General features: G+C 54.4%; 5 protein-coding genes and 1 long non-coding RNA gene across 18 annotated transcripts in view; 4 read left to right on the top strand and 2 right to left on the bottom strand.

The window, feature by feature from the left end:
* The window catches only part of LOC129542529 (uncharacterized), a 116,649-nt gene extending 115,503 nt beyond the window's left edge, over window positions 1–1,146 (bottom strand). For 7 of the 8 annotated variants that reach the window (XR_008683082.2, XR_016035496.1, XR_016035493.1 and 4 more), the window contains exon 1: window positions 540–1,146. This is a non-coding gene — a long non-coding RNA (uncharacterized LOC129542529). The remainder of the gene's footprint in view (window positions 1–539) is intronic. The other variant, XR_016035495.1, reaches the window with a different exon arrangement.
* A 98-nt stretch (window positions 1,147–1,244) lies between these two features.
* On the top strand, window positions 1,245–2,979 carry RNASEK (ribonuclease K). Its single transcript, XM_055404996.2, has 3 exons — window positions 1,245–1,461; window positions 2,137–2,213; window positions 2,590–2,979. Exons 1-3 carry the CDS (start codon window positions 1,384–1,386, stop codon window positions 2,729–2,731), a joined length of 297 nt encoding a protein of 98 aa, XP_055260971.1. The 5' UTR covers window positions 1,245–1,383; the 3' UTR covers window positions 2,732–2,979.
* A 197-nt stretch (window positions 2,980–3,176) lies between these two features.
* Window positions 3,177–6,010, top strand: BACC1 (BPTF associated chromatin complex component 1). Of its 3 annotated transcripts, none has more exons than XM_055404968.2 (6): window positions 3,179–3,322; window positions 3,508–3,602; window positions 4,235–4,336; window positions 5,011–5,201; window positions 5,428–5,532; window positions 5,740–6,010. In XM_055404968.2, exons 1-6 carry the CDS (start codon window positions 3,302–3,304, stop codon window positions 5,802–5,804), a joined length of 579 nt encoding a protein of 192 aa, XP_055260943.1. In that variant the 5' UTR covers window positions 3,179–3,301; the 3' UTR covers window positions 5,805–6,010. The 3 variants fall into 3 exon arrangements, with proteins under 3 accessions (XP_055260960.1, XP_055260943.1, XP_055260952.1); XM_055404977.2 differs by having other exon boundaries at window positions 3,181–3,322; window positions 5,744–6,010; XM_055404985.2 differs by lacking the exon at window positions 4,235–4,336 and having other exon boundaries at window positions 3,177–3,322.
* A 5,999-nt stretch (window positions 6,011–12,009) lies between these two features.
* On the top strand, window positions 12,010–19,411 carry BCL6B (BCL6B transcription repressor). Its single transcript, XM_055405039.2, has 9 exons — window positions 12,010–12,138; window positions 12,685–12,875; window positions 13,113–13,334; window positions 13,445–13,795; window positions 14,056–14,180; window positions 14,898–15,062; window positions 15,143–15,273; window positions 15,376–15,513; window positions 15,920–19,411. Exons 2-9 carry the CDS (start codon window positions 12,697–12,699, stop codon window positions 16,034–16,036), a joined length of 1,428 nt encoding a protein of 475 aa, XP_055261014.1. The 5' UTR covers window positions 12,010–12,138; window positions 12,685–12,696; the 3' UTR covers window positions 16,037–19,411.
* A 663-nt stretch (window positions 19,412–20,074) lies between these two features.
* Window positions 20,075–24,332, top strand: SLC16A13 (solute carrier family 16 member 13). 2 transcript variants are annotated; one of them, XM_055405095.2, is made up of 5 exons: window positions 20,075–20,803; window positions 20,952–21,095; window positions 21,730–22,467; window positions 23,145–23,381; window positions 23,569–24,332. In XM_055405095.2, exons 1-4 carry the CDS (start codon window positions 20,605–20,607, stop codon window positions 23,342–23,344), a joined length of 1,281 nt encoding a protein of 426 aa, XP_055261070.1. In that variant the 5' UTR covers window positions 20,075–20,604; the 3' UTR covers window positions 23,345–23,381; window positions 23,569–24,332. The 2 variants fall into 2 exon arrangements, with proteins under 2 accessions (XP_055261070.1, XP_055261061.1); XM_055405086.2 differs by having other exon boundaries at window positions 23,145–24,332.
* On the bottom strand, window positions 24,313–26,774 carry SLC16A11 (solute carrier family 16 member 11). 3 transcript variants are annotated; one of them, XM_055405064.2, is made up of 5 exons: window positions 26,638–26,774; window positions 26,201–26,408; window positions 25,599–25,742; window positions 24,668–25,435; window positions 24,313–24,573 (listed from the first exon to the last, which is right to left on the bottom strand). In XM_055405064.2, the coding sequence occupies exons 2-5, from the start codon at window positions 26,400–26,402 to the stop codon at window positions 24,344–24,346; spliced, it is 1,344 nt and encodes a 447-aa protein (XP_055261039.1). In that variant the 5' UTR covers window positions 26,403–26,408; window positions 26,638–26,774; the 3' UTR covers window positions 24,313–24,343. The 3 variants fall into 3 exon arrangements, with proteins under 3 accessions (XP_055261039.1, XP_055261032.1, XP_055261048.1); XM_055405057.2 differs by having other exon boundaries at window positions 26,633–26,758; XM_055405073.2 differs by lacking the exon at window positions 26,638–26,774 and adding an exon at window positions 26,477–26,606.
* Window positions 26,775–27,547: the final 773 nt, after the last annotated feature.

The following is a 27,547-nucleotide window of genomic DNA, read 5'->3' on the forward strand; positions in this document are numbered from 1 at the left end:
AGGATCCTTTAAAAAACAATATGTACAAAATAAAGGGGAAAATATCACAGATTTATACTAACCACTGGCAGTGTCTGTCTGGTTCTGATCTTGGGATCAAAATGACCCCTCTCAATTACACTATGACCACTGTCCTCACTAAAAAAGGTACAAAAAACTCAGTGAAAAATTATGTTCTTCAAACACCACTATTTCTCTGAATAATGTCTATAGATCTGTTTTTCACCAGTGCTGCTGCTGCTAAGTAGCTTCAGTCGTGTCCGACTCTTAGCGACCCCATGGACTGCAGCCCTCCAGGCTCCTCCGTCCAGGATTCTCCAGGCAAGAGTACTGGAGTAGGGTGCCATTGCCTTCTCCGTTTCACAAGTGAGGTATATATACAATATTTTTCTTTGGAAGGTATATAACCTACTCATATCTTTAAAATCTTGGACTCTATCGTGTTCAAAGTTTCCGTTTTCTCAGTTTACAGTAAGGAAGAAAAGTGACATTTCTGTGCACTTATTGCCTTCTCCAGCACACTTGGCAGGGCCACTCACCTTAACAGTTTGTTCATTGAGTCCGCTTCCCCTGGACTTTTCCTAACGCCCATATTTTTCCTGGATTTGGTATCCAAAACTCTTCAGTATTCCATGTCTGGTAACAAAACGTTACTTAAGGATTTCCAATGCTAAGAACTCTCAGCAATTTTAAAGCGTTCTAGCGACGGCAGCACGCCTGGGCTTGGGAAGGGGTTGCCGTCTCCTTTTACCTGTCAGAGTGTCTATTTCAAACGGTAGAGATGAGTAGGGAGGAGACAGAGGCATTCTCTCGGTGTGAATCTGTCTCAATTACCATCTTCCCATCGCAGGACACCACTCAAGACTAAGGTATCTGAGACCAAAATGACACGATCTCAACCCTCGGCTGCTGACAGTCCATCGCCAAGTTTACCTGGAGCTCCGCCAGAGATAAACGCGGTTCCAAGACGGGGCTACCCAGTCTTCCTCGTCACGTGACTTGACAAACTTGGTCACGTGACACCATGGCTCTTCCCATTCCAAACTGGAGAGGGGGGTAGCCAAGAAACCGCAGGACTTTGCTCCTACAAAACTCGCGCCCCACTTATTGATCCATACTGGTCAATAACGGACTCTAATTTCAGAAACACCGCCCTTCCCTTCGGAAGTCCCAAGAGGACCCGGAGGCGCCAGCGTTCTCCGCCTGGCGCTCCCCGGCCCGATGGTTGAGCCCGGAGGCCACGCCCCCTTGGTCTCCCTCCCAGCTCTGCGTCCTCCGCAGCTCGAGCCCGCAAGTCCAGCTCTCTTTTCCCAGCTCCTAGGGGCTTCTTCTCACCGATTTCCTACCTGGCCCATATCTAGGCGATCCCCGACTCCTTTCTTCATGGCGTCGCTTCTGTGCTGTGGGCCCAAGCTGGCCGCCTGCGGCATCGTCCTCAGCGCCTGGGGAGTGATCATGTTGGTGAGGGGACTGCCGGGCGACAACCGGAGAGGAGAGGGCCTGAGGGGCTCAGTGTTGGAGGGCTGGAAGGCTAGGAGACTCCAGGCCTTGAAAAGCAGCAAACGGGCTGGAGGGGGTGGTTGATTAGCCTCTGGAGAATGAGACAGAACTGGATTGAGACATGGGGATTTGGAGGGGAGAGGGGAAGCTGGAGCTTGGAATGAGAGCCGGGGCTGGTAAATCTGGAGTACCCTCAAGGTAAGAGGAAGAAGACCTAAGTTCTTGAGAGACCCTTGAGCTGAATGGAGGGCAGTGGGGAGAGGGACCGCTTGTTCCCGAAATGGATAGCTAGGCCTTATTTCCTCAGGACTCTACCCGTTCCACCAAAGGGAGAAATAATATGGAGAAGTGCCGATTCCCTCTACCCGCCCTTCGCCCTGTCCCGTGATAATGACGCCTCCAGAGAGGATAATCAGGGTTCCTGCCCTTGCCCCAACCACGTCTTCTCTGTGTCACCATTCAAGCTCTATTCCAGGTGACCGGAGCCCAGATCCGGGAACAACCATCCCTAATCCCAGCTCATTCTGTTAATTCCCAGACCCAGATGTTGTGGCAACATTCGAAGGGGGAGGAGTTCAGGCAGCGACCAGGTCATATGCCTGAGTTAAAACAACCTACCCTTTCTCTTTTTTTCAGATAATGCTCGGAATCTTTTTCAATGTCCATTCTGCTGTGCTAATTGAGGACGTTCCCTTCACGGAGAAAGATTTTGAGTAAGTGGAGAGGCGGGGGATGTGGTCAGAATTGAGGGGGGGGGCGCAGAGGATCACAGGAGGCTGGACACTTGGGGCCCGGAGGCTGGGAAACTAGGTGTTCTCTGTAGCACCCAGAAGCAGTCTTGGAAGTCAGACCTCAGAGACCATCCTAAACCCACCGCTTTAGATATGGCTGTTAAGAATTTTACTGGGCTTCTTTGTGCCTCCGTCCACCCCTGCAAAATGGATGCTATAACAGAACTCACCCCAAAGGGTTATATAAGATAATACACGTTAAAGCGTTTAGAACGGTACAGGGCACATAGTACGTGCTCCGTAAATGTTCTGTGCTGTTAATGTTTCTGTTATTTCTCTGCCTAATCCCCACCCCTAGGAATGGCCCCCAGAACATATACAACCTTTACGAGCAAGTCAGCTACAACTGTTTCATCGCCGCGGGCCTCTACCTCCTTCTCGGAGGCTTCTCTTTCTGTCAAGTTCGGCTCAATAAGCGCAAGGAATACATGGTGCGCTAGAGCACGGTCGCGCTCCCCCTCTCCAGCCCCCTCCTCTATTTAAAGACTCTCCCCACCAGGTCACAGCCCCCCCGGCCCCCATTCTGGCGCCCTCTGCGGACTAGGTTTTCTTGGCGAGAGACTCAATCCCTTGTTCTCCAACCTCTGACGCCCGGCTCCTGTGGAGGGAGGTTGGGGTTGGCCTTTCCCTGTCCCTCCGGCCCCCTCGTCTCGTCCCGTTCCACAATAAAGAGAAACTGCTCTCTTAAGACGTGTGTGTGTCTGGGTTAGGAGGCGGGTACCCGGGCTAGAGGTCGGCCTCCAAATAGGGAATCCCGACCCCTCGACGGAAGTGGAGTGAAACCAGGCCGGAAGTGAGGCGGCGTCTTCCACTCTCCTTCCCGCGCGCCGAGGCGGCCTAAGTAACCGCGACTGGTGAGGCGGTGAGCGCCCGAGCTGGAGCCAATCAGCTGCGGGAAGGGGCGGGACTTCCTGCGCGGGGGCCGGAGCCGTTGCACCGCCTGGCTCTTCGTGGTCCCGGCTCCGAGGTAGCGGCGGCGGCGGCGTCTCCGTGAGGAGGCGCGCGGGGACATGACGTCAGCGTCCACAAAGGTTCGACCTCCCTCGCGGACAGCGCTCCCTGGCGGCCACGGGAGGGCGGGCCCCCCAGTTGGCTCGCGGCTCTTCCGTCCCGGGCGGGGGGCGGGCGGGAGTCCAACCTGGGGTGGGGCTAGGGGCTCCGGGCGGGACGGCGCGGGGCTGTGCGCCGGCCCCCCGTAACGCTGCCCCGCCCCCAGGTCGGAGAGATCTTCTCCGCGGCGGGCGCCGCCTTCACGAAGCTTGGAGAGCTGACGATGCAGCTGCATCCCGTGGCCGACTCTTCCCCCGCGGGGTACGTGAGCCCGGGCTGGGGACCTGGACGCTGAGAGCAGACGCTGGGATTCGATCACAGACACCGACACTCTCTAGGGCAGTGACAGATGTTAGTTTCCCTTCGTACCTGGCACAGCGCAGAGTAGGTCTTAATAAATGATTATTGAATGAATGAATGACAGATAAACCACAGACTGAGGCTCGTAACCCGGACTCATTTCACAGTTCTGTCCTGCTGCGCATTGGCAGAGCATAGACCACCACCACTACCCATTCACCCCAAGTCGTGTGGAATTCCGTCAGACTGCAACAGATTGTGTTTAGGGCTTCTGTTTGTAAGACACCCCCACACACACTTGTTGAATTGGTTTCAGTGGGCTGTTTACAGCAGCTGTTTCACGTTGATGGGGGAGCGGTTTTCCTCTAAGGTTGTTGCATTATCGTTTGGATGGGGGTCCTCAGGGTTCCCACAGGGCCTTAAGAATTTTTTTGCTTTTTTATGTTTGTTTGTTTTTTAAAGAGGACCTCTTTATGGAAGGGGCCCCGGACATTGCAGGGAGGAGGCTGGTTGCTGTGGAATGCGTAGCCTGTGGGCTGGCTCCACACCCCTCCTCCTCCCACTTTCGCTGTTCCCCTCTCCCCTTCTGACAGTGCCAAGTGGACGGAGACGGAGATAGAGATGCTGAGGGCTGCTGTGAAGCGATTTGGGGACGATCTTAATCACATCAGCTGTGTCATCAAGGAACGGACAGTGTGAGGGAGGGCTGGCTGGCAGAGAAAGGGCGGGTGGGCAGCTTTTTCCCTCCATACCCATTTGTTCCATCTTCCTCAAACTCCCTTCCAGCTCAACATCTTTCCTACTCTGTGAGTCCCTCGAGAACTGAAAGAATAAAAGAACTGTCACAATTGGTCAGAAGTTACTAAAATGCTGTGGTCATCAGGACTTTACATGAATTTAATTTTAGGTTACCCAGTAGTTTCAGATACCCAATAGTTGAATATGCTAATAGGAATTCCCTGGTTATTTATACAGATCTTTTGAACACTCCTGTGGTGTTTCCAGGGATATTATGATCCTGAACTAGTCTATCAGGATCTGTTAATAAGTTTCAATCTACCTGTAGGTCATCCAGGCTTACCTGGTACGCTTCCACATCCATACATCTCTCCCACAGGAGAATTAGGGGGTGGGTCTTTCCCACTTCTCAGCTGAGTAACTCCACTCTTCACGCTCCATTTGCCCTCATTGGCTGCAAAACTCCAGGAAAACAAGAATCCTAGCAAAGGTTGTTGAGGCCCTCACCTGGATCTCTATGAAGGGGCTCCCCAGTGTTCCTTCAGAGTGGCCCATCTCCCCTGCCCCCACCCCCTTATTCCCTAAGCCTTTTTTATGACTCCCTTCCTAACTTGCTCTCTCGTCTCTTTAGGGCTCAGATAAAGGCCACTGTGAAACGAAAGGTATATGAAGACTCTGGTATCCCCCTTCCAGCCGATTCACCCAAGAAAGGACCCAAGAAGGTGGCATCTGGTGTATTGTCGCCTCCTCCAACTGCTCCTCCACCAAGCAGCTCCAGTGTCCCCGAGGCCGGGGGTCCCCCCATAAAGAAACAGAAGGCCGGTGAGGGCTGTGGAGTTGCTGCCTGGGGATTAGATGTCCCATCCGAGGTTCAGTGAGAGAGTTGGGCTTTGGTCAGAGGACAGATCTCTTTTCCTCTCCCAGTGAAGGTTCCAGAAACTGGCTGGGGTGGGGAAGGGAGAGAAGGAGAGGTTGCAACTGGGAAGTGGGTGGGGTGGGGGGGAGAACCATCAGGGAACCTAGAAACTAGCTTATGCCCCTCTCCCAGATGTGACACTCAGTGCTCTGAACGACTCGGACGCCAACAGTGACCTGGTGGATATTGAGGGGCTAGGAGAAACTCCTCCAGCCAAGAAACTCAACTTCGACCAGGGTAGGAGTCCTCTTCCTCCCACAACAGCTGAAGGGATGGGGGATGGTGGGGAGGGTCTCAGCAGGAGCCCCTTCCCGTGAACTGGGGAAGAGAAAGTTCCCTGCTATGCATTCAGGGGTTAGGTCTGTAAGGAGCCAGGTGCTCTGGGGAGGCGGGAGTCATACTTGGGACTTGCTCCATCTCGGCCCATTTTACTTCCTGTTCCAGACAGCCTGACCCTGGATTCTGGCCTTCTCTTGACTTCCGCTGATCCTCCTCTGCTCTCATGCTGACCCTTCCACCTCTGACCCCTCTCACTGTTCACCCTGGACCTGTGGATCACTTGGGACTCTGAGCAAGGCCTGCATGAAACAGGGTGGAAAGGCTGCCAGGGGCAGCCCACCTTGCTGTTCCAGTATGAGCATCTGCACCCCAACCCCTGGATACCCCCCAACTGATGGACATTTTTATACAGAAAACAATAAAGATCTCCCTCTCAGCCTGGTGCTTTCCGCCTGACATTACTGGAGTACGGGGGACACTTCTCTCTCTGCTTAGCCCCCGGGGCTTAGCCCCTCCTCGGCAGCTCTCACCACCCTGCCTGGAGCAGCACAGCCAATATTGGCAGGCTCTCTTCCCAGTGCCAATATTTCTGTGCTGCTAGAGCCAGGGGAGCTGGGCGTGGGCAACAAAGACTCCACTTTGCTCTCTGGAGGCAGCACGTACTCCAGGGTCTCTGGCAGCCAGTACTCCTGAGACTGCCCTGGGGACTTCAGAGGGGCAGCTTCCAGGGCTTTCACACCTCCCATTCCCCGCCCCACCCCACCCCACCTCCCACCTCACCAGAAGGCCCCAGATGTTTTCTGTGTCGCTTCTCCAGGGTGGCCTCCCGGGCCAAGCCTCAGCGGTGCCTCCCCCACCCTCGCTCTAACACCACAGTGTGGTTTGGACGTGGCCACAGTGCCGTACAAACCACAGTGTGCTGCTGGGGCGGGAGCAGGACTGGGTTGGGTTGAGAGAAAGGGAGCACAAGACAGTGCTGTGAAGACCCCCCACCACCAGGGGTGGGGAGATAGAGAAGGCTGAAAGGCAAACATGGCCCCAAGAAGGGTTGGGGAAAACAAGAAACTAGAGCTAGGAGCTGAGCAGGCAACTGAAGGGAGAGGGGCCTATGGGGTGAGCGTACAGTGTAGTAAGACTGGAACCATCTTCCCTGTAGGAACTCTGCTCAAGGGATCCCTAGTGTAGGGGGGTGGGATCTGAGGAAATAGGGAATGACTGTGGGGGACCAACAGACTGCCTCTCGATTCAGCAAGGGCAGGGACCCAAGGCTTCCTGTGTTCGTTCCTCCCCTCCCTGGGTCAGAACCCAAGAGAAAGCAAGGAAAGACAGAAGGCCAAGGACAGCAGTGTTGGGAGTTGGCAGTCCAGAGGTGGTGGGGCCGGAACATGGTTGGGAGAGGGGGGCCGGAAGTCGCCCTGGGCCCTGGGCCTGCCACAAGATGGAGGCCAAAGGCAGGAAATGGAGGCCAGGGGGAAAGGGGAGCAGCAGGGCCCAGGAAGAGGGCCTTCTGGACCTGGGGGCCAGGTATTCAACCCCCAGGACTGTCCCCACTCCTCATGGCCTCCCAGGACCCAAGTCCCACCCCCCGCAACAACCCCTACCAGCCTATTCACCAGGCCCAGGAAGGCGGGCCCACCCTAGAAAGCCACGTTTAAGCTGACAAACATGCCTCTCCCCACCCCCACCCTAGGCCTTCCCTCAGCCTTTTTCTCCTGTCCAGGACTTGATTTTTAAAAAACACCCCCCAGAAAGCAAAATCCAAGGGCCAAAATCCCTTCCGCAAATCAAAATAATATCTTTTAAAACCCAAAAGTTATCCTCCCCTTACCACCCCCCCTTCCGACACACCCCCCAAAACTCTTAGCAATCAAAAAGATCTAAGATGGTGGTGTAAGTAGTCTTTTTAGGCCCCGGGGGATGCCAGACCCCCTCAGACAAGACCCCTATCTGTCCCACATCAAGTTCTGCCAAGGCTTCCTGCTCCTTACACCCCCCTCCATAACCCCAAAACTGAACAGCTGCCCCCAGCTCCCATCCTCGGCAGAGCCTTTGTGGGGATGGATGAAACAGAAATCAAACACTATACTAACGGCTGGGGATGTTGGGGGGCCCTCTGGTCTCAGTCTTTGGTTTCCATCTAGGGGACTACAGTTTCGGGGTGTAAGAGAGAGTCTCTTCAATCATCCCCCCAATTTCAAGACTGACAAAGCCCAACCCCACCCCAACACGCACCTCCAAACCTCCCCCCCAACCGCCACGTCTCTCCTGAAAACAGGGGACACTTTCCTCCCCACTTACCTCAGCTACTCTCCCCTGAGATCCTGGTCCCCTATTTTGAAGGGAACAAAATTTGGGGTGCATCCCTCACATTTGGGGTGCAGGAGAAAGGAGCCGCCCCAGTCGCATCGCTGGCCTCCTTCCTCTCGGCTGGCTCAGGGAGTGGGGAGTGCCCTAGGGAGGGGGGACCCCCACAAGAGAGCACAGGAGGGGGTTCCTCCACTTCCAGTCAGAATTGGGGACACCCCCCCCCAAACCCGTCCCAGCCCATCCGTCTCCAACTCGGCGGGAGAGGCAGCTGCAGTGCCCCAGTCAGATTCCCCCAACACTACATTCCTCACCCCATCTAGAGGGGTCCCGGGGGCCCCAAAAAATCCCAAAAAAATCTAGGATGTTGGCAGGACGGTCCTGGACTAGCTCCCCAAATTTGGGGTCCTCAGATCCCCCCGTTTTTTCAGGAAAATTCCGTCTTTCACCTGCCTCCCGCCAGCCCTGCTCTGTCCCGATGCCAATTTTGGAAGTCACTCCCTCCCTCCTCCTCCCGTCTCTCCAGGCCCCCCCGCTCGGGGGCTAGGGTCCAGGACACCTGGCTTCCAGGCTGGGGGAGGGGGGCACTCCTCGAAGGGCTAGGGGCCAGGAGGTCAAGCTCATAGCCCCAGTCTTAGGGAAGCAGGAAAGCCCGATCCTCCCTTCCCCTCCCCCCTGGCTGGTCTCCGTGGTGGTTTAGGAAAGCCTGGAGGATTGGAATCTGCCATTGCTGTTGCACAGGCAGTTTTTTTTCCTTGGGTTGGGGGGGTGGGCGGTGGGAGGGAGAGAGGGGAGGAGAGCCGAAGAGAGCAGGGACCGGGGTGTGCAGAGCTGGCCTGGCTTACCCCCCAGCCCCTGCTGCCGTGGGGAACCCCCCTCATCCCACCCACACTCCCAGTGCTCTGTCTGCTTTCTGTTTGGGGCTCTTATCCTAGAAAATCAGGGTACAAGATTCACCTCCTTGTACCTCATTACCACCTCTCCTTGCCACAATTTCAACAGCACTGCCCTAGTCAGGAGGGTCCACTTGACCACAAGATACCCCACTTCCCCCCACCTTCCCCTAAGTCGAGGTGTGCGCCCTCAATAAATTGGGGTTCAGAATCTGAAAACACCTTTTCTCCCTCAGATCTATCCAGGCCACATAAAAATAAGAGGAGATACACTCCCTTTCCAGAATTCTTCCATCAAATCTTGGGCATATTTGGAGGTTCACTAAAGAGACTTCTAGAGTCTAGGGTGAGAGGGAGCTGAAAGCAAAACATATCCCAAACCGTTATCATAGTCCAAATTAAGTGAACCCTAAAATCAATCTCACATCATGATTCACCACTCAGCTCCAACAAATGCACCAAAGAGTGGCAAAACACCCCAAAATAAGGACACCCCAAAACTTTAGTCTCCTACCCTCAGCCCTCACCTTGTTTTTCCCCCTGGAAAAAGCCTCCTGGCTCTCATGCATACACAGAAGTATCCCCCTCCTCAAAGTAAACTTGCACAACATTCAAATATAAAGCCTTGCTCCCCGGCTGCTGCTGCTACTGCTGCTAAGTCACTTCAGTCGTGTCCGACTCTGTGTGACCCCATAGACTGCAGCCCACCAGGCTCCCCCATCCCTGGGATTCTCCAGGCAAGAACACTGGAGTGGGTTGCCATTTCCTTCTCCAATGTGTGAAAGTGAAAAGTGAAAGTGAAGTCGCTCAGTCACGTCTGACTCGTAGTGACCCCACGGACTGCAGCCTACCAGGCTGCTCCGTCCATGGGATTTTCTAGGCAAGAGTACTGGAGTGGTTGCTCGCCGGCAAGGACCCACAATCACAGAAGGCCTTCAAACTTGCTCCCAGGTTCCTATTATGTCCCACCTCAAGCTAATAAAAACCCCAAATTGAATTTCATGTCCCCCCAAATATAATATGAACCTCAAAACTTATCTGGTACCATCAGACTGTACCCTAAAACCACCATGATTACTCTACTTGAAATCAGATTGTCCACATACACCAATGACTATGAATCCCCTAAACCAAATTTTCATCCATCTCCAAAGAACACCTAGCTGCCTGTGGGTGTCAGAATCCCCAGAACTAATATAGCTTCAAAATCAGCTCCATGAAAGTGTTAGTCACTCAGTCGTGCCCAACTCTTTGCAATCCCATGGACTAAAAAGCCCATCAGGCTCCTCTGTCCATGGGATTTTCCAACCAAGGATACTGGAGTGGGTGGCTATTTCCTTCTCCATGGGATCTTCCCAACCCAGGGATTGAACCCAGGTCTCCTGCATTGCAGGCAGATTCTTTACAGACTGAGCCACCGGGAAGCCCAATGCAGCTTCAAAATCAGCTCCATACCTCAGACTTATTACTGGCCCTCAACCCTGAATGCAGCCCTCAGGGCCCAGAATGATCAGAGTAACTCAACACCCCACATCTGACGATAGACCAGATAACATAAAAGTAACTCCGCCCTGATACCAAAAGAGCCGCAGGTTTAACTCTCACCTCCAACTGGGCAGAGACCAAAGTAACCCTCATTTGCAGAAGCCACCACACCATCTCGAATCCCTAGTTCCCCATTCCCAATGTCTCAGTAGTTCTTTCCTGCACCCAAATAAAGACATCCTCAGTTCTGAAGAAGAGGGCCCCAGGTTTCTATATGCAGCTCCTCGGATTATGGCCAGTCATTACTGGGCAATTGTAGACGTTCCTGAGCCCAAATGCAAGTCCTGCTTGGCAGCTAGACTCAGCTCTGGTCCCCGTTATCCAAATGAACCTCGTCTCCGTTCTCCAAATGAACTTCGTCTCCCCAAACAAAATGCGAGGGTGTGACCCGTGCCTATCTCCCAGATCAGGGACTTAAATTGGAGTTATCAGCCCCTTCTGTTACCCTGAGACCCTCCCTTTTCTCTTCTGTCTATTCAGTGCATCTAACTTTTACATTAATGTTCACTAAAAAAATTCACCTTTAAATACAGATAATAGCAGCTAGGTTAATAAGAAAAGAAATCCTGGGCTCCCAGGGGTCAGACCCCTGGCTCTTTGTCCCACTCATTTCCCCGGTTCCCAAAGCCCGCGGATTTCTCACCCCAGGCAGGAACCTCAGGTTCAGAGGAAAGTCCCCTCTGTCGCTTAACTCTCCCTTCCGCCGCCCAACCCTAGTTCCCTGGACAAAGTAAACGCGAGCAAAGAGGGGGAGAATGACCGCCCAGACCTAATCGATCCTGAGCCACCGGCTGATGGACCCCCAGCCGAGTGGAGACGAAGGGCGCGGCGAGGCTAGTGCTCTTCCGCCCCCTCGTGGAAGGAGCCGAACATTGCCGAGCTTCGCCTGCTTGCCGCGCTGGACCGCGGCGTCCCGCCAGCCTCTAAGCGTCGCCGACGGGCGGGTGCTCAAGGCCCTAAAGAGCTGGGACAGGGGGAGGGCAAGCGGGCTTTGGGCGGGAATCTGCCTCTCTGGATCCCTAAAAGGATTCAGAAGAGCGTCGGGAGAGAAAAGTTCGGACCCTAGGTCTCCTGAGCGTCTCTCGGCCGCCACCCGGGGCTTTCCCCACCTCCTCGAGGGGAAGCAGCTGGCGGAGCCGTCCGGTCGCAGGACAATGGAAGGAAACGAACTAGAAATCATATCCGCCCCCTCCCTATCGCGCCCGGTCAGAGCCCCTCTTTTGCAGGTCCCGCTAGAGGAGCCTGTTGAATGACCACACCCTCCCTGTCTGAGACCCCACGGGAGCCCACTGTCTCCTTCCCAAACCCGGCGTTTCTTTGGGCTCCCCTCAATCTCCCTTAATACCGTACATTGCAGGGGCGGGGGTTTGCTGTATTCACTCTCCTGTAACAGGCTCCTCTCTAACGCCAACACATCAATTTTCGCTGTCCCGGGTCCCCCGACGACCTAGGTCACCCAACGACTTAGTCACCCATGTTTCCCATCTCAATATCCCCGACTTAGTCACCCATGTTTCCCATCTCAATATCCCCAACCTCCTCCCCAATACCAATGTCCCACCCTCGGTTCCACTTTCAGTGGCCCAAGACCCCTTACGTTACGACCACCCAAGCGTTTCCGAGGTCCCGCCCTGGAGCCGGAGACCCCGCCCCGGGTTCGCCATCTGGAGAGCGAGGGAGGAAGGAAGGATACAGACCCAGGCGTTCACCCCACCTCCACCCCCGCCCCCGACATCCCGGCCAGATAAAGGAGCCGAGGCCAAGAGGGGAGAGAGACCCCGCCCCCCTTGAGAAGAGAAGCTGAAGCCCCTGCAGGACGGGGGTAAGAACCAGAGACTGAGGGAGGCAGACTCCTGGGTCCCTTAAGAGGGTTGGAGCTTGTTGATGGTAGGAAGACCGAGGCCCAGAAATTGGGCTAAACTAGGGATCCAGGACTAGAGAGTGGAATTTCGTGGTTCGGGGAAGGGAGCTTCGATTGGGATATGGAGGGATGAGGACCACAGGTTGTCTGGGGTCTCCAGGCAGGATCGTACACCTGAGACCAGGCGCGCGGTGAGGCAGAGGGGAAATGGGGATACTGGAAGGGCATTGGGAGTCTAAGTAAGGGCGCTGCGGACTGGATTCCCAACGCTTGCCATCGACGCAGCTGTGTGGGACACTTCAACTCGCTCCAAGCGCTGTGGAATCTTAGAGGAGGAAATCGGACGATACTGAGGTTGAGGGCTGACAGGATGAGATGAATTAAGTAAAACTGCATGAGCCGGGGCCGGGGACTTTCCCTTGCACCTCAAGAGGAAGAGGCAAACTGCGGAAGGGAAGGCGTCTTGGGATGACAAGGATCCCTGAGCCCTTTCCTTGGCACCCGCAGGCCTCCGTCGCTATGGGTTCCACCGCTACCCCGGAGGGAGCGCTGGGCTACGTCCGCGAGTTTACTCGCCACTCCTCCGACGTGCTCGGCAACCTAAATGAGCTGCGCCTGCGCGGGATCCTCACTGACGTCACGCTGCTGGTTGGCGGGCAACCCCTTCGAGCTCACAAGGCAGTTCTTATTGCCTGCAGGTTCGAGGGGTGGCTCATGGAGTGGGGTGGGACCAAATGGGAAAGAGGCGGAGCTATAAGGTCTTTGGGCGGACCCGGAAGCCAAGCCTTCCACAAACAGGAGGCGGAGCGACAGGGAATTGAGGGCGGGGTGAGAGTTAGGGAGGCGGGGCTTTCTGTAGGGGCGGGGCTTTCGACAGGGTCGAGTTCCCCCTTGGTTCCCCAGCCCCTAACCCGACATATCTTCCCTCTCTCCAGTGGCTTCTTCTATTCAATTTTCCGAGGCCGTGCAGGAGTTGGGGTAGACATGCTCTCCCTACCCGGGGGCCCTGAAGCCGGAGGCTTCGCTCCCCTTCTGGACTTCATGTACACTTCGCGCCTACGTCTCTCTCCGGCCACCGCACCAGCAGTCCTCGCGGCCGCCACCTACTTGCAGATGGAGCATGTGGTCCAGGCATGCCACCGCTTCATCCAGGCCAGGTGAGGGAGCCCTAACTTGGTGTTCCTCGTGGGTGAAATGGCATCCAAGGTATCAAGGGCAGAGGCCAAGATTAGGAAATAGCACTAATGTCCATCGCACTTTTTATCAGCTATGAACCTCTGAGCATATCTCTGCGGCCCCTGGAGGCAGAACCCCCCACGCCACCAACGGCCCCTCCGCCAGGCAGTCCGAGGCGCTCGGAAGGGCACCCTGACCCACCTACTGAGTCTCGCAGCTGCAGCCAAGGGCCCCCCAGTCCACACAGCCCAGACCCGAAGGCCTGCAACTGGAAAAAATACAAGTTCATCATACTGAACTCTCAGGCTTCCCAAGCAGGGAGCCTGGCGGGGGAGAGTTCTGGTCAACTTTGCTCCCAGGCCCGGTTCCCCAGTGGAGATGAGGCTTCCAGCAGCAGCAGCAGCAGCAGTGAAGAAGGACCCATTTCCAGTCCCCAGAGCAGGTATAGAAACTGGAAACCACCCCACCCCACCCCAACCCCAGAATTTGTAGCAGTAGCCTCAGCTCAAGAGGCACAACCATTGGGCCTGGGTGATCAGTAACAGGAAGTGAGGGAGTGGGCTTCACCTTAGGGAGTTGGCCATAGGCCAGGCTTACTTGGTGAGGTGGGCCCTTGGCAATACAACTGGATAGGGCACATTGGTCAATACCCCACCATATGATGTCTCCTAACCATTTTTTTGGGCCTTGACATCTGCCTAGGCTTTCTCCAACTGCTGCCACTGTACAGTTCAAATGTGGGGCTCCAGTCAATACCTCCCATCAGCTCCCACCCCAGGCTCCAGAGACCACTGGCTCACCTTCTGGGAGGACTCATCCACCACCAGGTAAGAGCCTCTCCTTCTACCCCCTTGGCTTTTCTTCTGTGGCTACTCAAGGCCAGTTGAAGCCAAAAGACCTCAGGGAAGGCCTAATCCATTTTCAAATTAGAATCACCTAGAGAGCTTTTTAAAATCCCATTGCCCAGGTCACACCCCATAGATTGGAATGTCTGCAAGTGGAAGCCAGGCATCAGTATTTTTTTTAAAGTTTCCAATGAGCAACAGTGTTTGGGAACTTCTGGCAAAGCCTCTCTGGCAAGCTGTCATCCAGGGTGGTGCAAGAGAGAAGAGAGGGGGACTTTCCTGTTAGTCCAGTGGCTAAAACTTCATGCTCCCTATGCAGAGGGCCTGGGTTCAATCCCTGGTCAAAGAACTAGATCCCACATGCCTCCACTAAGACTGATGCAGCCAAAGAAATGAATATTTTAAAATTAAAAAAAAAAAGAGAGTGTGAGAAAAAAAGAGAGAAACAGAAACTTCCACCCATAAATAGGGGCCTCCACCTCCTACCACCACTATTGGCATGATTAGCAGAATACTCTCAAATTATACAGACATAGAGACAGATCCTGGCTTGTCCTCTCAAATAACCATGTGACCCAGAGCAGGTCAAATGAGCCTCAGCAGCCTTAACAGTAAATTGGGGGCAAAACAAAACAAAACCTGCTATCCTGTGGTCTGAGAATTCACTGGTGTTGTTGTCATGACTCACCCCCTCCCCAGGAGGTGAATTTTTCAGCTGCCAGAACTGTGAGGCTGTGGCTGGGTGCCCATCGGGGCTGGACCCCGTGGCTTCTGGGGATGAGGACAAGCCCTACAAGTGTCAGCTCTGCCGGTCTGCCTTCCGCTATAAGGGCAACCTGGCCAGTCACCGCACGGTGCACACAGGTAGGGGAGGAGCAGGGAGAGGACCCTGGCCTTGGTGCCCACTGCTATTCTCCTTGACCTCCCTTCCTCCCCGCCTTCAGGGGAAAAGCCCTACCACTGCTCCATCTGCGGAGCCCGCTTTAACCGGCCGGCTAACCTGAAAACGCATAGCCGCATCCATTCGGGAGAGAAGCCCTATAAGTGCGAGACATGCGGCTCGCGCTTTGTACAGGTACGACAGTTTCAGAGCCTGATCGCAGGCAAATTTGCGAGAGGGCGAGGTGGGCCGAATGGGGAGGGTTCCTACCCTCCCTGAGGTTCCCTCCTTTCCCAGGTAGCGCATCTGCGTGCGCACGTGCTGATCCACACTGGGGAGAAGCCCTATCCTTGCCCCACCTGCGGGACTCGCTTCCGCCACCTACAAACCCTCAAGAGTCACGTTCGCATCCATACCGGAGAGAAGCCTTACCACGTGAGTACCCTTCCCGGCCTAGCCCAAAGTCCAGGAGTTACCTCCTGTTGACCGACGGGCGGGGCTCTGAAAGGAACGGGCCTGGAGGTATTTAGATCCGGGCTAGGTGGGCGGTGTCCTTGTGAGAAAGGGGTGGGGCCGGATGTAGGGGTGGTAGGTATGGAAGTTAGGCTCCTGGACGGGGCGCAGTCCTCCTGGAGAGGAGGTGACAGGTGGAAAAACGCTTTTGCTGAAGGGGGCCTCCTAGGCCTTCCCCTGAGGATTTGGGAGGATGTGGGGACTCAAAGGGCTTCCCTGTATCCCCAAGAGCTTCTCTCAGGTAGAGTGCTGGGCAGTTCTCCCTTGCTCAACATCTAAAAGGTGGTCGTGGGTGGGGAAGAGACCTGACCTGGCTGTCATCCTACAGTGCGACCCCTGCGGTCTGCATTTCCGGCACAAGAGTCAACTTCGGCTACATCTGCGCCAGAAACACGGAGCTGCTACCAACACCAAAGTGCACTACCACATTCTAGGAGGACCCTAGCCGAGTGCCGCCCCGGCCCCACTCCCTTCCCGGAAGACGGAAAGCTGCGGCTCACGCCTGGGTTCGCTGCCAGGCTTGGGCATGGGGGTATGCGAGGCCCCTGGATATCAGCGACGGCCACCACCTTTAATTTCTCACTGCGGGGAGCAGGGGTGGGAGATCCTGGCTTGATCTGCCTCTGTTTTGCTGGTCAAAACCTCTTCCCCGCAATCGACATTGTTTCTGAGCAGAGAACAAGCTAGGAGCTGGAGGAGCGGAGAGACTGGAAGCCTGATTTCCTTAAGGAATCAGGCCTCCACCTGCAGCCCCCTTCTCATTTGATTTATCTGTAAATATAATTTATTGAGGTTCTGGGTGGCACCAGGGTCTTCATACTATTGCATTTCCCATGTCCCTCTTCTACAAGTGTGATCAAAAGTGACCTGAAACTTGGAATGTGAGGTCACAGCTCTGCTGGCAGAGATTAGCACTTGGCTGCCTCCTTTGGCTTGAATGTTTTATATTATTATTGTGTTAACTTTTATCTTTAGAATTGTTCTTTTCCCACTTGCTCGTTGGTTTGTTTAAAATGGAGGAAAGGGTTCCCTGTGCTCTGCCCCTTCATTTCTAGGTCTGGAACCTTTATTTGTTCTAGGGCAGCTCTGGAACATGTGGGTTTGTGGAATTGGGTCAGGAGCCCTCTCTAATATTCTGAATATTGTAGATTTTCTAGCAGGCTAGCACTGGATATAGACTTTTTCTGTTCTTCTAGGAACCTATGATGAAGTGGAGGTAATATATATCTCCTGGAGGCAGTGGCTGTGGGGCCTTTGTCAGTCCTGGAACTTGGGGGATGACTTGAGAGGCTTTCTCTTAGGCCCCTGACTACCTAGGTTTGGCTCCATGGTAGTTTTGGCTATCTGATAGAACTCACCCAGGAGCTTGAGTTGAGCCCACAATCCTCCCACTAGGGCCTGTTCTTCGCACGAAGTTGATCCCTCCATGCAGGAGAGATCTGCAATTCCATATCAGAAATGATGCAATCTTTTCTGAGTCTTCCCAGTCTCTTAAGAATGCTATGACCTAGAGGAGAATTATCTTGACTAAAGACTATGACCCTTCCTTTACTGCAGAGCCATCTGGGTTAGAATGTTCCTTGGGGGTTCTACATGAGATGAACCTCTTCTTCCTTTAGTAGGTATTTGGACATCTTCTGGCAAGTGTCCAGATTTCAGAGATTTCTTTGCCTCTGTAAGTCACAGGTGCTTGGTAACTTTCTTACCTTAGAAAAGCTGAGTCTGGGACCTGGTCTTCCCATCACTACATTTCTGTCTGGAACCAGTGAAAACACTAGAACCTTGCACAGGGAGAGAAAAGGGGCTGAGTTCCATTATGGATTTGCTATAGTTGGGATTATGATCAAGATTAGTGTTGGGATTAAAGATTTAAAAGACTGACTGATAGACCATCTAGTTGACCCAGTATCCCGTAGGATTAAGAGGTTGTTTCAGGGACACAGTCTCTGGTGTAGGCCAAGTAGGTAGAAAGTTAGAAATGGGTTGCCTCTTAACTGTGTGGAGTGTCTGGAATGTTAGATGATACTCTGAAGTATTACAGTCCTGCCCCTGTTGCTCTGGGGCCTGTTGGGTTAGGGACATGGGGTAGAGGGTAAGAAGCACTTTGAATTTGTGAGATGGAGCTTCCTCAAGACATGTCAGTCCTAGTGGCTCTCACTTGGGGACTGGTTAGAAAGCTACTCTTTTCCCTCTTTCCCTTTTAACCTCAGTACAGAACTGAAGGAGGGAGAGAAAGCAGAGGAATGAGTTGAAAAGAAACTATATATATATATATATATTTAAGCAGATTGGATGGGCAGGTGGAGAGTGCCAAGGGGTGGAGATGTTAGATCTTGCAAGATCAGAATCATGGAATAAAGAAGCCTCTCTGTGCTGCCTGTTGTGTCCTGGGTTCTTGCCTGTGGCGATCTGGGGACTGGGGAAAGAGGGTTCTTCCTCATGGATACCATCTTGGATTCTGTGCCCATCCCACTATCCCATCCATTTTAAGCGGCCCTTGTTTTCTCCTTCCCTGCCCTTGCCTTCCGGCTCATTGTGTAGGAACCAGTGACTTCATGAAGTCTCTCCGGAGCCACCTGCATCCTGCTGCTCTGAAGTCACTTCCTGCCTGAGGTGTGGAGGCAGCAGGGAGAAACCAGGAAGCCACAAATAATACCAAGATGCTGGGGGATGCATCTGTGCAGGGGAACTTAATGCTTGGGACACCCCCTACCACCACGGAAAATGGATAGGACTTGGGTCCCCTAAGGACAACAGATGCAAGAGGTGTCAGTGAGAAGACCATGTGGTTAGAGCCAGTGTGCCAGTGCTACCCCTCCCCAGCAGTGATGTCTTGGAATCCATCCAGTGCCTAGTACTCGATTCTCTTCCACCCTTTCTCTTGTCCTCTGTGTCTTGGATGCACAGTTTTGTTCTGCCCAGAGGGTGAAGGGTCACTAATTCTGATAATTACCTCCCTCTTGGACTTAAATTCCTCATCTGTGAAATAAGTCCATTAACATGGAAGGACTAATTTCCTTCCAACATTTATAGTTTGTGGTTGTGTGTCTCAGTCTTTTAAAACCCATGACATGGGTTAGATGTTTTTTAAGCACAAAACAAACTAAACTAAAACCTCCCTTCCCCTCCCTCTACGGCTTATCCCGTTTAAAATAAGACCAGCTAATATTACTTATCTCCTGCTTCATGTGCATGCTGTCACTTCAATCATGTCTGACTCTTTGTGACCCTATGGACTATAAGCCAGTAGACTCCTCTGTCCACAAGAGAGATTCTGGGATTCTCCAGGAAAGAATACTGGAGTAGACTGCCATGCACTCCTCCAGGGGATCTTCCCGACCCAGAGATCTAACCCACATCTCTTACATCTCCTGCACTGGCAGGCAGGTTCTTTACCACTAACACCTCCTGGGAAGCCCAAGGCATTTTGGTATATAGATTTTCTAATTCAACCCCCTAACAACCTAAAAGTAGGAGCTATTATTAGCCTCAGTTTACAAGTAGGGAAACCAACTGAAAGATTCAGTATCTTGGCCAAGTTAATAAGTGATGAAGCCAGGACTGGAACTACAATTTGATTCTACAGACTGTGCTCTTAACTATTAAGTTATATAGCCACACCAACTTCTACATCTTTGATATCGTCCCTACAGGCCAAAGTTCTGACTCCACTTACAGAGAGAAAGAAAAAAACTTTTTGGGTATGACTATTTTTATTTCCCACATATAAAAAAGTATAAGTCTCAATATGCTTTTTAAAATTACACAGCCGCCCTCCCCACCCCAGACCCACTTGTCTGACCCCTTGAGCTCAGATTTCAAGGTCAGTGTTTCAAGGAGCTTGAAGCGAAATCATTAGTGCTACATAAGGTTGGAGGAACTGGGTACTGGTTGGGAAGGAAGGGCTGATTGCACCAGTGGTCATGGCTTGTCTCTTTGGTCTATCCCATCATGGGATGGAAAAATGTGGTTAGGAAGTGGTTGTTACCAGAGGGCAGAGGGAAAGTTTCCAGCCCCACTGAAGACCGGTGATGGTGGGGCTCTGAGTGAGTTCACAGATGCACTTCCTCTGCCCAGTTATTTTTGGTCTCTGTGACCTGTAGATTTCCTGTTAGTGGGAACAGAAGGGACAGGAACAAGTTCCCATTACAGAAATATATGCCAGGAATCCAACAGCCCATTCTCCTCTTTCCTTGGCCTCTGAACCCTCTCTGGGATCCAGGCATCTAGATTTAATCTTATCTCATAATCGCTCTACGCCCCCCACCCCCGCCCCGCGTTTCAACTCCTGGACCCCTCATTAAATATGTTTTCCTCTCCTGAACTAGTTTATCCACCACCAACCCCCCACGGACTCCTTACGTGCGCATCTCTGTGCAGAAGTCGGGTCAAATTAGCCCGCTAGGTGGACAGGACACCGAAGCTGCAGCAGGGCACGTTCCTGGGTGACGTGGGGCCCAACTATTTGGCCTCTGAAAGTCCCCTCTTCACGCATGCGCCCCATTCGTTGCCCGGTACAGGACAGGTTCTAAACTCCGCCCCGCCCCTATGGCTCCGCCTCCTGCTGAGGAGTTCCGCGTCCTTATTGGTGAGCTTCGGACAGGGATGCAGCCCCTGCCTGACCAGGTACAAACACTTTCACTGATAAGATAGATAATCCACCTGGAGACGGGCGTACCTCAGGGGTGGGGCCCAGTTCAGCCCCATCCCCCGTCTGTCCCGCCCAGGCCTCGACTGCAGACTTGAAGCCGGCGGAGCCACGCCCCCCGGCGCTGAACGTGGGGGCCAGCGCGGGCCTGGTCTCCCCATTATAATCGCCCCCACTAGGGGAGAAGCGTAGGCGTCTCACGCAGCCTCTCTGCAGCTTTCAAGCCCTCGTTAGTACTTTCCTCTCTGCCACCCTCGCCTCTACGGCGCGGCCCCGAGCTGTCCGGCTGGGTGGGTGGGCAGAGGTGGAACGACCCTAGCTCCGCTCCCGAAGGGGCTGAAAGAGGCAGCCCTGTTACCACCCAGATGGCATATAGGGCCGAGGCCCCCGACGGGGGCTGGGGATGGATGGTGGTGCTCTCAGCGTTCTTCCAGTCGGCGCTGGTGTTCGGGGTGCTCCGTTCCTTCGGCGTCTTCTTTGTGGAATTTGTGACGGCGTTTGAAGAGCCGGCCGCGCGAGTCTCCTGGATCGCCTCCATAGGAATCGCGGTGCAGCAGTTCGGGAGTGAGTGCTGCGCCTGGGTCCGGAGTCCTGTGTCCCTCGACCCTCGGAAGGAGTGGGGGATGCGGGGATAGTAAAGGACATGGGGATGGGGAGCGGTGCTGGAGAAGGACGCCTGAGATCTACTCGCAGAGCTCTTCCTCCTCTCCAGGCCCAGTGGGCAGTGCGCTGAGCACGAAGTTCGGTCCCAGGCCTGTGGTGATGACCGGGGGTATCCTGGCTGCGCTGGGGATGCTACTCGCCTCCTTTGCTACCTCCTTGACCCACCTGTACCTGAGTATTGGGTTGCTCTCAGGTGAGACCCTGAGCAGGGCCGGTGAGTCAAAACCTGAGTCTTTTTGGCCTCAGGACTTTTACCTTCTTCTTGCTCCTTCCGAAAGACTTAGGGGAAACTCTCAGAGAAAGTTTTGGCTAGCACCTCTGCCCGGAGGGGAATTCTTAACAGAGGTAACTAAAGTGATAAACAGGTTAGGGGAAATCAGGAAATTCAAAGATGCAAGGCAAGAACTAGTGGAACTGGAATGTGAAAGGAAGAATTACTGTAAAGTTGTGTAAGATACTGTGGCTGTGAAATAAACATCATTATCCTATTTACAGATGCGGAAAGTCTTTAAAGCTTATGCAATTTGGCAAATGAAGTTCACACAGCCAGCAACGGTAGAACCCAGGTCTAACTCCAAAGTTCTGTGGTAGTGACTTTACAAACATTGTCTCTAAGCTTCCAGAGTCTGCTAAGTTATATTACCTCCATTTTGCAGATGAGATTGAGGTCAGGAGATTAAAGTACACAAGACAGCTAGAAAGTATTGAGCCAGGGTTGTGATTTAGGCCTGTGCTCCATTTTGTTGCTGGGCAGTGTTGGGATGACTGGGTGTTCTGAGTTCCTTAAGGGGTCCTCAGTTCAACCCCCATTTCTTCCTTTTTGACAGGATCTGGCTGGGCCTTGACCTTCACTCCAACCCTGGCCTGCATGTCCCGTTACTTTTCTCGCCGGCGATCCCTGGCCATCGGACTGGCACTGACAGGCGTGGGCCTCTCCTCCTTTGCTTTTGCCCCACTCTTCCAATGGCTGCTCAACCACTATGCCTGGCGGGGGGCCCTACTGCTGGTGTCCGCCCTCTCCCTTCACTTGGTGGCCTGCGGTGCTCTTCTCCGTCCACTCTCCCTGGCTGAGGACCCTGTCGTGGGTGGCCCTGGGGCCCAAATCACCTCCCTCCTGCGTCACGGCCCCTTCCTCCGTTACACCGTTGCCCTCACCCTGATCAACACTGGCTACTTCATTCCCTACGTGCACCTAGTGGCCCATCTTCGGGACCTGGGTTGGGACCCACTGCCCTCTTCCTTCCTCCTCTCAGTGGCGGCTATTTCTGACCTCGTGGGGCGTGTGGCTTCTGGGTGGCTAGGCGATGCTGTCCCAGGGCCTGTGGCAAGACTCCTGATGCTCTGGACCACCCTGACTGGGGTGATACTGGCCCTGTACCCTGTCGCTGAGACGCCCACTGGCTTGGTGGCCCTGACTGTGGCCTATGGCTTCACATCAGGGGCCCTGACCCCAGTGGCCTTCTCCGTGCTGCCTGAACTGGTGGGGACTGGAAAGATATACTGTGGCCTGGGACTGGTACAGATGGTAGAAAGCATCGGGGGGCTGCTGGGGGCTCCTCTGTCAGGTAAGGGGAAATAGGATTTCCAGGTGGGCCAGGGCTGCTGTGTTTTACCATGGGGTGGGGGAGGGGAATTGACATAATGTATGATAATACTGCCCTCTGCCATGGTAGATACACAGCCCATATGGTTAGTCACAGCAGCCTTGAAACAGGTCCGGGGGAAAGAAACTGGGGCTGTGGAAAGATTAAGAGGACCTCTGAGGCACCCCTATCAGTTACCTACAGCTGGGGTTTTCAGAGGACTCCGCCAGACATAGCATGCTAGTGCCTGCCTTCTCCCTTGGCCCACTGGGCCCCAGGCCAGGGGCTTGAGCCATCTGGTCAAAGTTCCCCACGCTTCAGAAGCCAGAACCTTCAGACCCTTAATGTTTTCCTCTAACTATTAACTGAAGGCATGGAAGGGAAAGAAAGGCACAGGTGTGGCTGACTCGATCTGTATCCCCAAATCTGGGGATGCCCTAAACTGGCTAGTTTGGCGGTCCTTTCTGAAGGCAGGAAGGTGGTTGAAGTGACATTTTGAGGCCCTTTGGGAAGCCCAAGTTCTCACGCTCACCCAGTCTGAACTCTTCCAAAATGATGGGTTAAGGATCATTTTCATCCCTCCACCCCAAAATGTGTCAGAGCGATCAGTCCCAGAAAAGAGATCACCCATGTGTATTCTTTTTCTCTCTTGAACCTAGGCTACCTCCGGGATGTGACAAGCAACTACACAGCTTCTTTTGTGGTAGCTGGAGCCTTCCTTCTGGCAGGAAGTGGAGTTCTCATCACTTTGCCCCACTTCTTCTGCTTCTCAGCTCCTGCCTCCAAGCCCCAGGACCTTGTAACAGAGGCACTGGATACCAAAGTCCCTCTGCCTGAGGAGGGGCTGGGAGAGGATTGAACTTCAAGAAGGGGCAGACAGACCCACAAAACAAGAGGTTGGTGGCTTCAGGTCTTCTCCTGCCCCATCTTGGCACCCACAGAACCACAATGCCTTAAGCATCTTGATCTGCCCCCCTCCCCACCCCTCAGAGCAGGCCTGGGGCTCCTGCAATGTGTGTGCCAACCCTTTGTATTTTCTTGAGGATTCTTGTCTCTTGTTTGCTCCCACAACCTTTTCTGAAGGATCCAGGAGTTCAGCCTGCTCCACTGAGCTGTGAATCAACTGTGGAAAATCAAAGACCAAGATAACTTATCATAGTATTTTTACATGTGATCTCTAGTGTTGCCCTCCTTGGGAAAGATCTGTCTTTGGGATAAAACTGAATAAGAAAACTGGACAAAATTCAGAACCTCAGAAAGTGCTTGGGCCCATAAGCCTGAGTGGGTTGAATGGGGTCACACTGGGGAGTGAAGGGGAGGTATCCAGGATCTCTTGTGACCCAGAGCATTTAACCCTGGACTCAGCTCTCTGGACAGTTCCTCCCACTTGCCCACTGACCTCCCTCTTTACTACTCTCCCCTGTAACTTAGAAATTAAGAAAATGGTGTGTGACGTGGGGGAGGGGTGCTAGGAAGGGAGAGATAAAGCTAAGAGAGCTGAAGTCTGGGATGCTTGTATTTTCCTCAGACCAGTAAAGGGGAACTGAAATGCAGAAAGACTTATCTGGGAAATGAGGATGGGGCAGCTAGCACTCATGAGTACCCCCCTGCCTCCAACAAACCTGAAGCAGACAAACAGGCAGTTCCTCAAAGGTTTCCTGTTATAATGGCAAGCACTTGGGCAAAGAGAAATGGACTGACAGGACAAATACCCTTCCCGCCTGCCATGGCTTAGGGGGATCCTGTTCCCCTCAACCAGCTTTTTTGGATATCTTAAGCAGAATGTTTGCAGCATAGATTGCCTAACAATTGGAGCTTGCAGGAAAAGCAGATAAAAAGTCTTTATTGGGGGAGGGGGTCAACAAGTAGTGTCCAGAGTGGAGTGAGGCTCTCCGGGGGAGAGCAGAGCAACCTGAGGGACCGGGAGCAGCTCCCCCATCTCAGGGGGTGGAGTGCCTGGACGTGAGGCCGGACGGCAGGAGGGCAGCGCCTTGGGCAGCCCCAAATAGATGAAGCTGCCAGAGAGGACGAAAGAGCCGCACGTGAGGAAGGAGGCGGTGAAGTCTCCGGTCTCATCCCTTAGGAAGCCTAAGAGGAGAGGGAAAGGAACTCAGAGGCCTGGGTCCCCAGATGCAGGTGGGAGGTGGGGGTGGCGAGCGGATCTGCTGACTCTGGCCCTTACCTGACAGGGGAGGGCCTAGAAGCCCCCCGAGGCTCAGCAGCATCATCACCAGCCCGGTGGCCTGTACCACATTTCCGATGCCCACCAGCTCCGGGAGCACACAGAAAATCAACGGGGCGTAACTTCCGGCGCTCAGGCCGTAGACCCCAGCCGCGGCCAGCAGGGGGCCCCCCCAGCTGTCCTCGTTCCCCACCACGGGCACCAATCCCACCGCCAGCAGCCCCAGGCCTGTCAGAGCCCCGAATATCGTCAGCAACCGCGGGAGGGGCACCCAACCCTGGTCCGCCAGCCACCCGCAGAGGAGCCGAGCGCCGATATCCCCCACCGCAGCCGCTGCCACCACCAGCGCCGCCCCATACCCGCCCAGGCCCCGATCTAAAGCGTGAGGAGCCAAGTGCACGTAGGGGATGAAGTAACCGACCCCCACTAAGGCCGTGCCTAGTGTCAAAACTAGGAAAGCCCGGTGTCTGAAGAGACCGAGGCCGAGGGCGGCTAGAGGGCTTCGGGGTAGGGCCAGGGGGTCGCCAGGAAGCGCCAGGGGTCGTAGCAGGGCGCCACAGGGGGTGAGGTGGAGGGTGACGGCTCCGAGGAAGAGCAGGGCGCCCCGCCAGCCAAAATTATCAAGGAGGAGCTGTAAAGCGGGCGCCAGGAGCAGCGAGGAGGCCCCGTTGCCCGTGAGTGCCAGCCCCACGGCCAAGACTCGACGGCGGGAGAAGTAACGGGAGACAGTCCCCAGGGCAGGGGCGAACACCAGGGCCCAGCCGGAGCCTGCGAATGGATAGGACCAGGTAAAGACAGAAACCAGGGTTGCCAGGCCCTGCCATCCTAGCTGTTACTTGCAGGAGGCCCCCGCCCTCTTGGCTTCTGTACCCGACAAGCTCCTATCTCCACCATCACCCCCTTAAGAACCCGGGTATCCCTCTCCCCTCACCAGCAAGGACGCCCAGGCCAAGGTAGAGGTGTAGCAGACTGTGGGCGAAAGCCGAGAAGACGAAGCCGAGCGAGGTGAGGACGCCCCCAACCATCACGACGGGGCGCGCTCCCCAGCGGGTGCTCAGGGCACTGCCCACTGGGCCTGGAAGGGGGCGGAGTCAAGGGAAGGCACGCCCCCGGGACCCCAAAACTCGCTCCAACACTTCTCATTGGCTGTTTTCCTGGCCTAAACTTCTCCCCCGCCTTATCACCACCACCACCACCCCGCCCCGCTTCATCTCAGTTCAGTTCAGTTCAGTTGCTCAGTCGTCTCCGACTCTTTGCGACTCCATGAATCACAGCACGCCAGGCCTCCCTGTCCATCACTAGTGATGGACAGGGAGGCCTGGCGTGCTGGGATGCTGATTGCTTCATCTCAAGACCCACTCAGTTCAAGAACTTAAAATTCTAAATTCGACCTAGGTCTGAAGGTCGAACTCTAAGGGTCGACTTTTCTTAGGTTGTTTGGTAACCAACCAGTCAGGTGTGTCCCCTACCACTGCTCTCATGGCACTTCCCCCCACCCCAGTTCCTGCCTCCCACCTCAGGGCCCCTCCTCACTGGCTGCCTGCTGCACTGCCAGGGCCAGGGCGCTGACCCACGCCGTCTCCTGAGCGTTTCGGTCAAAATACTCCGCGAAGTCAGGGAAGGCGAGGCCCAGGGAGCGTAACACCCCGTAGGAGAGCCCATTCACCGCGAACCCTGCGGCTGCCACCACCCAGCCCCAGCCCCCGTCCGGGGGTCCGGTTGGCTTGGGGGTCATCGCCTCCTGGGGAAGGGGGAACATCTATCAGAGAAGTCGCCATATCTGTGTCTCCTTTAGGGACCTGAGCATACCTGAGATCCACTCCTGAGCACGACAGGACGGGGGCGGGGGGGCGGTGTTCGGGCCTAGGGCTAGAACTCCAGGACCGCGCCGTACAAGAGCGGGGTAACAGCCAGGTCCCCTAGTTCTGAGACTCCCCCTTCCCACACACACCAGGTTCCCCTTACCCGACCTCTCCGGGCGGTCCGGGGGAGGGGAAGGGCGAAGAAAGGCTCGGCCGGATTCTCTCCCTGCTTCCCCGGAGGGCGGGGCCTTAGAGGAGAGCAAATGCAGAGATGGAGCCCAACTTGGACCTGCTCTCAAGGTAAACAGAGCACCACAGGGCGCCTGAGCCACCTGGGACGCGGCGGGGGGTGGTGTGCCGAGGGCGTGGGCGAGTTGAGACAGCCAATCCACCGAGCCAAGTCCCACGGGGATTGAATTATCCATTTACACCCCCAGTCCCGAGGAAGGGAGGGGCGAGGAACGAACACCTCCCCGCCCATGCCCACGCACCTGCGGCTGGCTGCGCACCCGGGAGATGCATGGATTGCAATCGCCAGCCTCCCCAGCGTTGGTAGGCAACACACGGAAATAGAGGTGGTCCTCCCAAAACCTGAGGGGATGAGTAACTCCAACGTTCTCAGGGAACGTTGCTGGAGAACCTGGTAAACCTCGGGTGTTAAATCACAGACCTCCATGCAGTGCATGTTGCGTGCTCAGCGACAATATGCCCTCCAGGACAGAGGGGAAGGAAGAGGACTTCTTTGTCATGGGCCAGGGACATATACACGTCATGCTGTATCTTCACAATCACCCTGTGAAAAGGTGTTCCCCCATTTTACAGATGAAATCACTGAGACTTAGAGAGGTTATGTGATTTGCCCGAATCGCCAAACTTAAAAAAAAAAGAAAGAAATATTTGAGTTTGGTTCTGTCCAACTGTGGGACCATCCAAGAACACACCTACCACTGAAATAGAATCTGCCACCACGAAGGGAAACGGCCTGGAAACAATTTGATGCCAAACTGACCTGAAAAAGGTAGATTGATTCTGAGCTAGGAGTTTCTGGGACTACAAAGGATTCTTGAGATCAGAATCC

The sequence above is a fragment of the Moschus berezovskii genome, chromosome 20 (assembly GCF_049115385.1).
Source record: "Moschus berezovskii isolate FMDL1 chromosome 20, NW_MosBer_1.0, whole genome shotgun sequence".
NCBI lineage: Eukaryota > Metazoa > Chordata > Mammalia > Artiodactyla > Moschidae > Moschus > Moschus berezovskii.

What these genes read in the sequence shown, in the direction of transcription:
- RNASEK (XM_055404996.2), top strand. Translation starts at nt 1,384, where the DNA reads ATGGCGTCGCTTCTGTGCTGTGGGCCCAAGCTGGCCGCCTGCGGCATC. An exon ending in CCTGGGGAGTGATCATGTTG is followed by an intron (nt 1,462 to 2,136) that starts GTGAGGGGACTG and finishes TCTTTTTTTCAG; the next exon opens with ATAATGCTCGGAATCTTTTT. An exon ending in TTCACGGAGAAAGATTTTGA is followed by an intron (nt 2,214 to 2,589) that starts GTAAGTGGAGAG and finishes CCCCACCCCTAG; the next exon opens with GAATGGCCCCCAGAACATAT.
- BACC1 (XM_055404968.2), top strand. Translation starts at nt 3,302, where the DNA reads ATGACGTCAGCGTCCACAAAG. An exon ending in GCCGACTCTTCCCCCGCGGG is followed by an intron (nt 3,603 to 4,234) that starts GTACGTGAGCCC and finishes CCCTTCTGACAG; the next exon opens with TGCCAAGTGGACGGAGACGG. An exon ending in CATAAAGAAACAGAAGGCCG is followed by an intron (nt 5,202 to 5,427) that starts GTGAGGGCTGTG and finishes CCCCTCTCCCAG; the next exon opens with ATGTGACACTCAGTGCTCTG.
- BCL6B (XM_055405039.2), top strand. Translation starts at nt 12,697, where the DNA reads ATGGGTTCCACCGCTACCCCGGAGGGAGCGCTGGGCTACGTCCGCGAG. An exon ending in GCAGTTCTTATTGCCTGCAG is followed by an intron (nt 12,876 to 13,112) that starts GTTCGAGGGGTG and finishes CCCTCTCTCCAG; the next exon opens with TGGCTTCTTCTATTCAATTT. An exon ending in ATTTCCAGTCCCCAGAGCAG is followed by an intron (nt 13,796 to 14,055) that starts GTATAGAAACTG and finishes ACATCTGCCTAG; the next exon opens with GCTTTCTCCAACTGCTGCCA.
- SLC16A13 (XM_055405086.2), top strand. Translation starts at nt 20,605, where the DNA reads ATGGCATATAGGGCCGAGGCCCCCGACGGGGGCTGGGGATGGATGGTG. An exon ending in GAGTATTGGGTTGCTCTCAG is followed by an intron (nt 21,096 to 21,729) that starts GTGAGACCCTGA and finishes CCTTTTTGACAG; the next exon opens with GATCTGGCTGGGCCTTGACC. An exon ending in GCTGGGGGCTCCTCTGTCAG is followed by an intron (nt 22,468 to 23,144) that starts GTAAGGGGAAAT and finishes TCTTGAACCTAG; the next exon opens with GCTACCTCCGGGATGTGACA.
- SLC16A11 (XM_055405064.2), bottom strand. Translation starts at nt 26,402, where the DNA reads ATGACCCCCAAGCCAACCGGACCCCCGGACGGGGGCTGGGGCTGGGTG. An exon ending in TGGCCTGGGCGTCCTTGCTG is followed by an intron (nt 25,436 to 25,598) that starts GTGAGGGGAGAG and finishes ATCCATTCGCAG; the next exon opens with GCTCCGGCTGGGCCCTGGTG. An exon ending in TCTAGGCCCTCCCCTGTCAG is followed by an intron (nt 24,574 to 24,667) that starts GTAAGGGCCAGA and finishes CTCTCCTCTTAG; the next exon opens with GCTTCCTAAGGGATGAGACC.